Below are 12,303 nucleotides of genomic sequence, written 5' to 3'. Positions count from 1 at the left end.
CAGGAAACCAGGTGTGACGGGTCGAGGTCTCTATGAACTCCGTCCTGAGTGGAACAAACACTTCAACCTTTACTTTCATCACTACAGCAGAGCCGACCAGTCCAAGGTACATTGATCAGGTTATTGATACATTTTTTGATCGGGGGGTTGATCGGGTGACTGATCAATAACTAGATCAGGTGATTGGTGTCATGGTAACAGTGTGTGATGTGTTGCAGGCTGAGGAGGCTCAAAGGAAGCTGAGAAGACAGAACGGAGAGGACACAGGTAAACACACCTGTCTGTCTCATAGTTACTGTACACCTGTGTGATGTTTCATGGTGATAATGTGTGTGTGTGTGTGTGTGTGCTCAGCCCTCCCCCCTCCTCCCCCCCCTCCTCTCTGTCCTCTGTTTGGTAGCCTGGTGAACCTGCTTCAGTGTGACGTGCTGCTGGCTGTAGAGGGCGCTGTGCTGCAGTGGGCTGTGGAGCCCAGCGGGGGAGGCTGGACCGAGTCCATGCTGCAGAGGGTGAGACACATGGGGGGTGTACTGTCCTAAAGGAATATGTAAATACTGCAGAGGGTGAGACACATGGGGGGTGTTCTAACTGTGTCCTGTGTGTACAGGTGCTACACCTGGTGGGTATGGCTCTTCTGGAGGAAGAGCAGCAGCTGGAATGCAGCAGAGATGATGAGGTCACCTTTAAATACACCTGCAAGATCACACGTCAGTGTACACACATTATATATATACATATTATACATGCACACTCATTATATACAGTGCCTTGCATAAGTATTCACCCCCTTGGACTTGTCTACATGTTGTCATGGTATAACCACAGATTCACATTTATTTCATTGGGATTTTGTGTAACGGACCAACACAAAATAGTCCATCATCTGGAAGTCAGGGGAAAGTTTACATGATTTAAAAATGATTTACAAATAAAAATCTGAAAAGTGTTGAGTGCATATGTATTCACCCCCTTCACTGTGAAACCTCGATCAAAGATCTGGTTTGCCTTCACAAGTCACATAATTAGTAAATAGGGTCCACTTATCTAAAATGGTATCTCAGTATAAATAAACCTGTTCTGTGAAGGCCTCAGAGTCTGTTAGAGAGCATTACTGAACAAACAGCATCATGAAGACCAAGGAGCTCACCAAACCGCTCAGGGGTAACGTTGTGAGAAGTATGAAGCAGGCTGAGGTTATAAAAGAATATCCCACGCTTTGAACATCTCACGGAGCACCAGAAAATCCATCATCAGAAAATGGAAAGAATACGGCACAACCGCAAACCTACCAAGACAAGACCGTCCACCCAAACTGTGTCTCTAGGTAGAAGAGAGGCCCCAGGCCTGCAGACTCACCAGTGAATCCATGTGCAGGTTAAGTGAATGGGGACGATGTTGTTGATCGTCATAGTGTTCAACCAATCAGATCTTTAGTTTGACATGTTGGGCGTATTCTTTGACGTGTCAGAGCTGCTAGCTGGCCTACAGCTACGTCAGCATTAACACACAGCTCAGTGTGCAGCAGCAGCTCTGCAGTGAGGTGCAGCGTGCGCTGTGATTGGTCAGTAGACGAGCACGTGACTATCGGAAAACGAAACTTAAAGTAGCATCAGAGGCTTAGTCATAGTAGTGAGAGTTCACATTGAAAGATATGGAAGAAATGATGACATTTAGCTTGGTGTAGATTATTATTATTTTTACCTATCTTTGTTTTTTAACACTCAATGTCTGAAGGAGGAGAAACGGATTAGTGAGTTGGGATTTAACCGTGAAATTAAACTCTGTCAACAAAGAAAGGAGGATGGAGTTTGTCTTTAAGTGATCAGCGTTTGGTAAGTCAACTGTGTTTGTTTGAATGTCCTCCAGTGTGCAGCAGAATGCGTGTTGCTGCTGCTGTTTTCCCGTTAAGCTAGTTTAGCGTAGCCTCGTGCGGTCCCTCAGCTGGTTTTGGTTTTGTTCTTTTTTTGTTCTGGTTCAGAGGTCACACAGCCCGTTGTCTCCTACGTGAGCTCAGAAAACATATTTCCTACAATTTAAGCTGTGGCACCATCATGAGGTTATTAGGTGTTTCAGCTTCAGGACAGCAGTGAAGGCCCAGCTATAAACACACACACACACACACACACACACACACACACACACACACACACACACACACACACACACACACACACACACACACACACACACACACACACACACACACACACACACACACACACACACACACACACACAGAGCTCCCTTCATAGGCCCGGGTTCCATTCCAACCCGCTCCATGTTCTACCTTCCTCCTATTTCCTCAAGGTGTGTGTGTGTTGTTTTCAGGTCCAGGTGAAGCTCCCAGTACTTCAGGAAGTGTCCTGGCTCTGTTGGAGAGTCTGCAGAACGCTCCTCACCTGGAGGTTCACAAAGACATGATCACCTGGATCCTAAAGGTGAGCGCTGATGTCAGACTCGAGGCCCGCGGGCCGGAATCCGCCAGCGTCAAACGTTTCAAAGTAAAAACTTAAGTTACACTTGATAATACAAATACCCCCAAAGTCCAAATGATGAGATAGAAGGTCATAATGATGAGATAGAAGGTCATGATGATGAGATAGAAGGTCATGATGATGAGATAGAAGGTCATGATGATGAGATAGAAGGTCATAATGATGAGATAGGTCATAATGATGAGATAGAAGGTCATGAGGATGAGATAGAAGGTCATGAGGATGAGATAGAAGGTCATGATGAGATAGAAGGTCATGATGATGAGATAGAAGGTCATGATGATGAGATAGAAGGTCATGATGATGAGATAGAAGGTCATGATGATGAGATAGGTCATGATGATGAGATAGAAGGTCATGATGATGAGATAGAAGGTCATGATGATGAGATAGAAGGTCATAATGATGAGATAGAAGGTCATGAGGATGAGATAGAAGGTCATGAGGATGAGATAGAAGGTCATGAGGATGAGATAGAAGGTCATGATGATGAGATAGAAGGTCATGATGATGAGATAGAAGGTCATAATGATGAGATAGAAGGTCATGATGAGGATGAGATAGAAGGTCATGATGATGAGATAGAAGGTCATAATGATGAGATAGAAGGTCATAATGATGAGATAGAAGGTCATAATGATGAGATAGAAGGTCATGAGGATGAGATAGAAGGTCATGATGATGAGATAGAAGGTCATGATGATGAGATAGAAGGTCATAATGATGAGATAGAAGGTCATGAGGATGAGATAGAAGGTCATGATGATGAGATAGAAGGTCATGATGATGAGATAGAAGGTCATAATGATGAGATAGAAGGTCATGAGGATGAGATAGAAGGTCATGATGATGAGATAGAAGGTCATGATGATGAGATAGAAGGTCATGATGATGAGATAGGTCATAATGATGAGATAGAAGGTCATGAGGATGAGATAGAAGGTCATGATGATGAGATAGAAGGTCATGAGGATGAGATAGAAGGTCATGATGATGAGATAGAAGGTCATGATGATGAGATAGAAGGTCATAATGATGAGATAGAAGGTCATAATGATGAGATAGAAGGTCATGATGATGAGATAGAAGGTCATGATGATGAGATAGAAGGTCATGATGATGAGATAGAAGGTCATGATGATGAGATAGAAGGTCATGAGGATGAGATAGAAGGTCATGAGGATGAGATAGAAGGTCATGATGATGCGATAGAAGGTCATGATGATGAGATAGAAGGTCATGATGATGAGATAGAAGGTCATGATGATGAGATAGAAGGTCATGATGATGAGATAGAAGGTCATAATAATGAGATAGAAGGTCATGAGGATGAGATAGAAGGTCATGATGATGAGATAGAAGGTCATGATGATGAGATAGAAGGTCATGATGATGAGATAGAAGGTCATAATGATGAGATAGAAGGTCATGAGGATGAGATAGAAGGTCATGAGGATGAGATAGAAGGTCATGAGGATGAGATAGAAGGTCATGATGATGAGATAGGTCATGATGATGAGATAGAAGGTCATGATGATGAGATAGAAGGTCATGATGATGAGATAGAAGGTCATGATGATGAGATAGAAGGTCATAATGATGAGATAGAAGGTCATGATGATGAGATAGAAGGTCATGATGATGAGATAGAAGGTCATGATGATGAGATAGAAGGTCATGATGATGAGATAGAAGGTCATAATGATGAGATAGAAGGTCATGATGAGGATGAGATAGAAGGTCATGATGATGAGATAGAAGGTCATGAGGATGAGATAGAAGGTCATGATGATGAGATAGAAGGTCATGATGAGGATGAGATAGAAGGTCATGATGATGAGATAGAAGGTCATGATGATGAGATAGAAGGTCATAATGATGAGATAGAAGGTCATAATGATGAGATAGAAGGTCATAATGATGAGATAGAAGGTCATGAGGATGAGATAGAAGGTCATGATGATGAGATAGAAGGTCATGATGATGAGATAGAAGGTCATAATGATGAGATAGAAGGTCATGAGGATGAGATAGAAGGTCATGATGATGAGATAGAAGGTCATAATGATGAGATAGAAGGTCATAATGATGAGATAGAAGGTCATGATGAGGATGAGATAGAAGGTCATGATGATGAGATAGAAGGTCATGATGATGAGATAGAAGGTCATAATGATGAGATAGAAGGTCATGATGAGGATGAGATAGAAGGTCATGATGATGAGATAGAAGGTCATAATGATGAGATAGAAGGTCATAATGATGAGATAGAAGGTCATGATGAGGATGAGATAGAAGGTCATGATGATGAGATAGAAGGTCATGATGATGAGATAGAAGGTCATAATGATGAGATAGAAGGTCATGATGAGGATGAGATAGAAGGTCATGATGATGAGATAGAAGGTCATAATGATGAGATAGAAGGTCATAATGATGAGATAGAAGGTCATGATGAGGATGAGATAGAAGGTCATGATGATGAGATAGAAGGTCATGATGATGAGATAGAAGGTCATAATGATGAGATAGAAGGTCATGATGAGGATGAGATAGAAGGTCATGATGATGAGATAGAAGGTCATAATGATGAGATAGAAGGTCATAATGATGAGATAGAAGGTCATAATGATGAGATAGAAGGTCATGATGAGGATGAGATAGAAGGTCATGATGATGAGATAGAAGGTCATGAGGATGAGATAGAAGGTCATGATGATGAGATAGAAGGTCATGATGATGAGATAGAAGGTCATGATGATGAGATAGAAGGTCATGATGATGAGATAGAAGGTCATGATGATGAGATAGAAGGTCATGAGGATGAGATAGAAGGTCATGATGATGAGATAGAAGGTCATGATGATGAGATAGAAGGTCATGAGGATGAGATAGAAGGTCATGAGGATGAGATAGAAGGTCATGATGATGAGATAGAAGGTCATAATGATGAGATAGAAGGTCATGATGATGAGATAGAAGGTCATGAGGATGAGATAGAAGGTCATGATGATGAGATAGAAGGTCATGATGATGAGATAGAAGGTCATAATGATGAGATAGAAGGTCATGAGGATGAGATAGAAGGTCATGATGATGAGATAGAAGGTCATGATGATGAGATAGAAGGTCATGAGGATGAGATAGAAGGTCATGATGATGAGATAGAAGGTCATGAGGATGAGATAGAAGGTCATGAGGATGAGATAGAAGGTCATGATGATGAGAAACTTAACAGTCATAGAAGCAGCTCTGTGGCTGTTACTCTACATTTGACATGCAAATGTTTTGTGAGTACATTGAAGATGACTTTAAACGTGGCTTATATACTTCGTGATATTTTCTTTAATAGTTTGATCTTTGATAGAGTAATGTGGGTTTAACCCTAAATTAAAAGGATTTAAGTTATAATAACAGAAATGTGCTTAAATATATGTTTACACTTGAATAAACAATAATCAAATGCAGAGAGCGTTATTTACCGATATGTGAGGAGTAGTGACATTCACACCCTCTGAGGACTGTGAGTGATCGTGACTCCAGCCGCCCTCAGTCTGCTCAGCCTCCTCTGAGAAGATCTCCAGCCTGTCAAACAGCTCCGTCCAGCTGTTAGGAAGCTGAGCTCTCTCCTCTCCTTTAACACTCCCCGTGTCTGACTGCTGCTAAATACAGAATAATCGTGTTTTTCTTAATATATATGTTGTCTCAATGTTTTTTCTATCTGTTTGCACTTTATTTATATGTTGGGATGGAGAGAGAGAGGTTTTTTCATCTCCTCTGTGTGTTCGGTACTGAGAAATGACAATAAAGCTGACTTTGACCTTGACTTTGACCTTGTTATGCTGATGTGGTCCAGAGTGAACATGAGTTTGTCACCCCTGCCCTACAGGCTCAGTTTACACTGATGTACTAGTACATAATATTATGTGTATATATACACTGCTCAAAAAAATTAAAGGAACACTTTTAAAACACATCAGATCTCAATGTGAAAAAAAAAGATGTTGGATATCTCTACTGATATGGACGGTTTAATGTCTTAGGAATGAAAGGATGCCACATCTTTTGATGGAAATAAGTTTCAGCCTACAGAGGGCTTAATTGTATAGACTCAAAATGCTTCTCAATATCTTGTGTTGCCCCCACGTGCTTGTATGCATGCTTGACAACATCGCGGCTCCTAATGAGACGACGGACGGTGTCTTGTGGGATGTCCTCCCAGATCTGTCTAAGGGCATCAGTGAGCTGCTGTAAAGTCTGAGGAGCAACCTGGCGGCGTCTGATGGACTGAAACATAATGTCCCAGAGGTGTTCTATCGGGTTTAAGTCAGGTGTTCGTGAGGAACATTCAATTGTATCAATTCCATCATCCTCCAGGTACTGCCTGCATACTCTTGCCACATGAGGCCGGGCATTGTCGTGCATCAGGAGGAACCCAGGAGCTACTGCACCAGCGTAGGGTCTGACCATGGCTTCAAGGATTTCATCCTGATACCTAATGGCAGTCAGACTGCTGTCCTCTAGCCTGTAGAGGTCTGTGCGTCCCTCCATGGATATGCCTCCCCAGACCATCACTGACCCACCACCAAACCGGTCATGCTGAACGATGGTGCAGGCAGCACAGCGTTCTCCTTAGCTTCTCCGGACCCTTTCACGTCTATCACAGGTGCTCAGGGTGAACCTGCTCTCATCTGTGAAAAGCACAGGGCGCCAGTGGCGGACATGCCAATTGAGCTCCACGGTTCGGGGCGGTGAGCTCAGGGCTCACTAAAGGACGTCGCGCCCTGAGGCCACCCTCATGAAGTCTGTTTCTGATTGTTTGGGCAGAGACACCAGTGGCCTGCTGGAGGTCATTCTGTAGGGCTCGGGCAGTGCTCAACCTGTTCCTCCTTGCACAAAGCAGCAGATGTCGGTCCTGCTGATGGGTTGAGGACCTTCTACGGCCCTGTCCAGCTTTCCTAGAGTCACTGCCTGTCTCCTGGAATGTCCTCCATGTTCTGGAGATTGTGCTGGAGACACATCAAATCTCCTGGCAATGGCACGCGTGGATATGCCATCCTGGAGGAGTTGGACAATCTGTGCAACTTCTGAAGGGTTAAGATATCGCCTCATGCTCCCAGTAGTGATAATGACTCTAGCTAAAGCCAACACTAGTGGAAAACCAGTCAAAGAGATCAAGAGGGAGAAACTTGAATTGGCCTCCACATGTAAACCCAGTCCTGTTTTGGGGGTCGTCTCATTGTTGCCCCTCTAGTGCACCTGTTGTTAATGCCATCAACACCAATGCCGCTGAAACTGATTAACAACCCGCTCTGCTACTTACCTGACCAGATCATTATCAGAGAAGTGCAATTGAATCCATGCCATACCCTGATAAAGGATTGTTCCTTTAATTGTTTTGAGCAGTGTATATAAGGACATAGTTTTTCATCATGTTGGACAGAACTCTGGAGGTGAATCTCCGAGGTTTACCTGGATGTTTCTGTGGGTCTTTGAGACGTTCAGGTGTGGACATAAAAGCTTATTTGTGTGTTCAGATGGTTGCAAACATCAAAACGAAGAGAGAACAAACGTCCTCCACCTTCACCATCACCATCTCTCAGGGACAAGGACCGGAGGAGGTAAGACTCCTAAACTGGTGTGATGGTGATTGGTTATTGATTATCTGTGGTGATGACGATAGTGACCATGATGATGACGATGGTGATGATGATGTCGTCGTCTCCCTGCAGACGGTGAGAGACAAAGACAAGGCGGAGAGGAAGAGGAAGGCGGAGATGGCTCGTCTCCGGAGGGAGAAGATCATGGCTCAGATGTCTGAGATGCAGAAACATTTCATCAACGAGAACAAAGAGCTTTTCCAGCAGAGTCTGGAGGAGCTGGAGGCGTCCACGTCCACTGCAGAACACAGGTACACCTGTGCACACCTGTGTACACCTGTACACACCTGTGTACACCTGTATACACCTGTGCACACTTTTACACACCTGTGCACACCTGTATACACCTGTGCACACTTTTACACACCTGTGCACACTTTTACACACCTGTGTACACCTGTGCACACTTTTACACACCTGTGTACACCTGTGCACACAGGTAAAGAGACAAATCTGATGAAGGTTGCATAACATAAAGATATGTTCTCCCTCCCTTTCTCTGTCTCCTCCCAGTCCTCCCAGTTTAGAGCACGCCTGTGTTTCACAGGTGTGTGTTGGTCCCAGGAGAGTGGGCGGAGCCGAGCGCCGTCAGCTGGTGACTTGTATCCTGTGTCAGGAGGAGCAGGAGGTCAGAAGTCAAGGCAGAGCCATGGTGCTGGCGGCCTTCATCCAGAGGTCGACGGTTTTATCTAAAAACCGCCGACGCAACCTACCTGACCCAGGTGGGCGGGGCCTAACTATGAACGCATCGGGACAGCAGACCATCAGTGTTAATCGGTGTTGTTTGACGGAGGCGTGAATGTGTGTTTCAGAGCATCACGACCCTCTGTTCATGCACCCCGACCTGTCGCTGGGGATCCACACAGCCAGCTGTGGACACATCATGCACGCCACCTGCTGGCAGAGGTGAGACACTGCACTCAGGACCAGCAGCCAACAATAGTAATAAAGTCCATTTATACAGCGCTAAAGTGTGTGTGTGTGTGTGTGTGTGTGTGTGTGTGTGTGTGTGTGTGTGTGTGTGTGTGTGTGTGTGTGTGTGTGTGTGTGTGTGTGTGTGTGTGTGTGTGTGTGTGTGTGTGTGTGTGTTCGCGCTCAGGTACTTTGAGGCGGTGCAGCTGAAGGAGCAGAGACGTCAGCAGCGTCTACGAGGTCACACCAGCTACGATGTGGAGAACGGAGAGTTCCTGTGTCCGCTGTGCGAGTGTTTGAGCAACACTGTGATCCCTCTGCTGCCACACACACACATACCTGACTACAGGTACACACACACCTGAATACAGGTACACGCATGCACACACGTACACACACACACCTGACTACAGGTACACACACACCTGAACACACGTACACACACACACCTGACTACAGGTACACGCATGCACACACGTACACACACCTGACTACAGGTACACACACCTGACTACAGGTACACACACACACACACACACCTGACTACAGGTACACACACACACCTGACTATAGGTACACACACACCTGAACACAGGTACACACACACACACCTGACTACAGGTACACACACACACACACCTGACTACAGGTACACACACACACACACACCTGACTACAGGTACACACACACACACACACACCTGAACACAGGTACACACACGCACACCTGACTACAGGTACACACACACACACACCTGACTACAGGTACACACACACACACACACCTGAACACAGGTACACACACACACACCTGACTACAGGTACACACACACACACACACCTGACTACAGGTACACACACACACACACACCTGACTACAGGTACACACACACACACACACCTGAACACAGGTACACACACACACACACACCTGACTACAGGTACACACACACACACACCTGACTACAGGTACACACACCTGACTACAGGTACACACACACACCTGACTACAGGTACACACACACCTGAACACAGGTACACACACACACACCTGACTACAGGTACACACACACACACCTGACTACAGGTACACACACACACACCTGACTACAGGTACACACACACACACACCTGACTACAGGTACACACACACACACACCTGACTACAGGTACACACACACACACACACCTGAACACAGGTACACACACACACACACACCTGACTACAGGTACACACACACACACACCTGACTACAGGTACACACACACACACACACACACCTGACTACAGGTAGACACACACGTACACACACCTGAACACAGGTACACACACACACACACACACCTGACTACAGGTACACACACACCTGACTACAGGTACACACACACCTGAACACAGGTACACACACACACACACCTGACTACAGGTACACACACACCTGAACACAGGTACACACACACACACACCTGACTACAGGTACGTACACACACACACACACACACACACACACACACACACACACACCTGACTACAGGTCAACTCTCTCTTTTCTCTCAGTGTCGATCATCCCACTCTGGAGGCGTGGCTTATCACAGCCAATCAGCAAACATCAGCACTACACTCCGCCCACAGGAAGCCGTCTGATGGTCAGTCACCTGTCAATCATTTAGAGGGTGGAGGCACACGTCCAAATCTGTGTTTGTGTTTGATAAATAACATATTTTATTATATTATAAATATTCTGTTTGGTTACGTGTTTAATGACCTGCGTGTCTATTTTAGGTGTAGCAGAGGGGGCGGAGCCTCCTGTTCCTGAAGGATTCAGAGTCGACTTCACTCCACAGTGAGTCTGGATTGGTACCGCTGCACATCTGTTAGAACACACCTGGATGATGTCAGCAGGTGATGATGTCACTGTCTCTCTTAGGAACCCGTTCTCCAGCAACATTAGGGAGATGATCACCACCTTCAGCATGTCGACCTACAAGGTGGGACTCAAGGTGAACCCCAACGAGCAGGACCACAGAGTCCCGGTGCTGAGCTGGTCCACCTGCGCTTACACCATCCAGAGCATAGGTATGTACACACACCTGGGAGGGGTACACACACACCTGGGAGGTCAGAGGTCGTGCTGACAGTGTGTTTCTTTGCAGAGCGCCTCCTGATGGATGAAGACAAGCCGTTGTTTGGAAGTTTACCTTGCCGACAGGTAACAAAGAGAGACGTCTCATTGGACAGGAGATGGAAACCTGCATAGTTTCAGATATTTAATAACAGAATCAATTACAGAGTTTTATTGAGGTTTGAATGAAGAAAGTATCACATGAAGAATATATGTTCACCTCAGGTACATCATGAATCGTGAAGATATAGTGTGTGTGTGTGTGTGTGTGTGTGTGTGTGTGTGTGTGTGTGTGTGTGTGTGTGTGTGTGTGTGTGTGTGTGTGTGTGTGTGTGTTTTACAGGACGACTGCTTAAGCGCTCTCACCAGGTTCAGTTCAGCCTGTTGGACTGCAGCTCCACCAACAACAGTTCAGTCACACTTCATCAGGCTGCTAGCAGGTAATACACACACACACACCAGTGGTGGGCCAGCTAGGCCTTCTCTGATGACCTAATCACAAAGTTAGAGCTATTTAATAATGTTTCTTAAATACACTACATGTATCATAATTTATATAAATGTTTCCATCATCTTATGTTCTCATTGCACAGCTACTGTGTTCCTCAGCTGCTCTGCTTCAGTGCAGCTTGTTTTAAGTAGAGCTTTGATCCAATCAGAGTTCACCTCTGTGTCTCTAGGTAGAAGAGAGGCCCCAGGCCTGCAGACTCACCAGTGAATCCATGTGCAGGTTAAGTGAATGGGGACGATGTTGTTGATCGTCATAGTCTTCAACCAATCAGATCTTTAGTTTGACATGTTGGGCGTATTCTTTGACGTGTCAGAGCTGCTAGCTGGCCTACAGCTACGTCAGCATTAACACACAGCTCAGTGTCCAGCAGCAGCTCTGCAGTGAGGTGCAGCATGCGCTGTGATTGGTCAGTGGGCGAGCACGTGACTATTGTGAACTGAAACGTAACGTAGCCATCAGAGGCTTAGTCAGAGTAGTGAGAGTTCACATTGAAAGATATGGAGGAAATTATAACATTTGTAGGGTTTTGCTTGGTGTATTTCTTTTTTTTTTACCGAGCTTTGTTTTTTTAACACTCAACTGCCGAATAAGGAGGAGAAACG

At 45.1% G+C, this 12,303-nt stretch overlaps 1 protein-coding gene across 1 annotated transcript in view; it reads left to right on the top strand.

Moving 5' to 3' along the window:
* The window catches only part of ubr2 (ubiquitin protein ligase E3 component n-recognin 2), a 38,126-nt gene that overhangs the window by 17,804 nt on the left and 8,019 nt on the right, over positions 1–12,303 (top strand). The window contains 15 exon segments of the mRNA XM_079168496.1: positions 4–106; positions 219–267; positions 355–509; positions 608–707; positions 2,329–2,438; positions 8,033–8,116; positions 8,228–8,406; positions 8,669–8,877; positions 8,968–9,061; positions 9,255–9,416; positions 10,626–10,714; positions 10,851–10,911; positions 10,996–11,144; positions 11,222–11,277; positions 11,534–11,630. Of these exon segments, the coding sequence (XP_079024622.1) occupies positions 4–106; positions 219–267; positions 355–509; positions 608–707; positions 2,329–2,438; positions 8,033–8,116; positions 8,228–8,406; positions 8,669–8,877; positions 8,968–9,061; positions 9,255–9,416; positions 10,626–10,714; positions 10,851–10,911; positions 10,996–11,144; positions 11,222–11,277; positions 11,534–11,630 (1,697 nt within the window).

Source organism: Pholis gunnellus (assembly GCF_910591455.1).
Source record: "Pholis gunnellus genome assembly, chromosome: 11".
In the NCBI taxonomy this organism is placed as follows: Eukaryota; Metazoa; Chordata; class Actinopteri; order Perciformes; family Pholidae; genus Pholis; species Pholis gunnellus.
The sequence above is the reverse complement of the archived record's forward strand: the minus strand, read 5'-3'. Positions and strand labels throughout refer to the sequence as shown.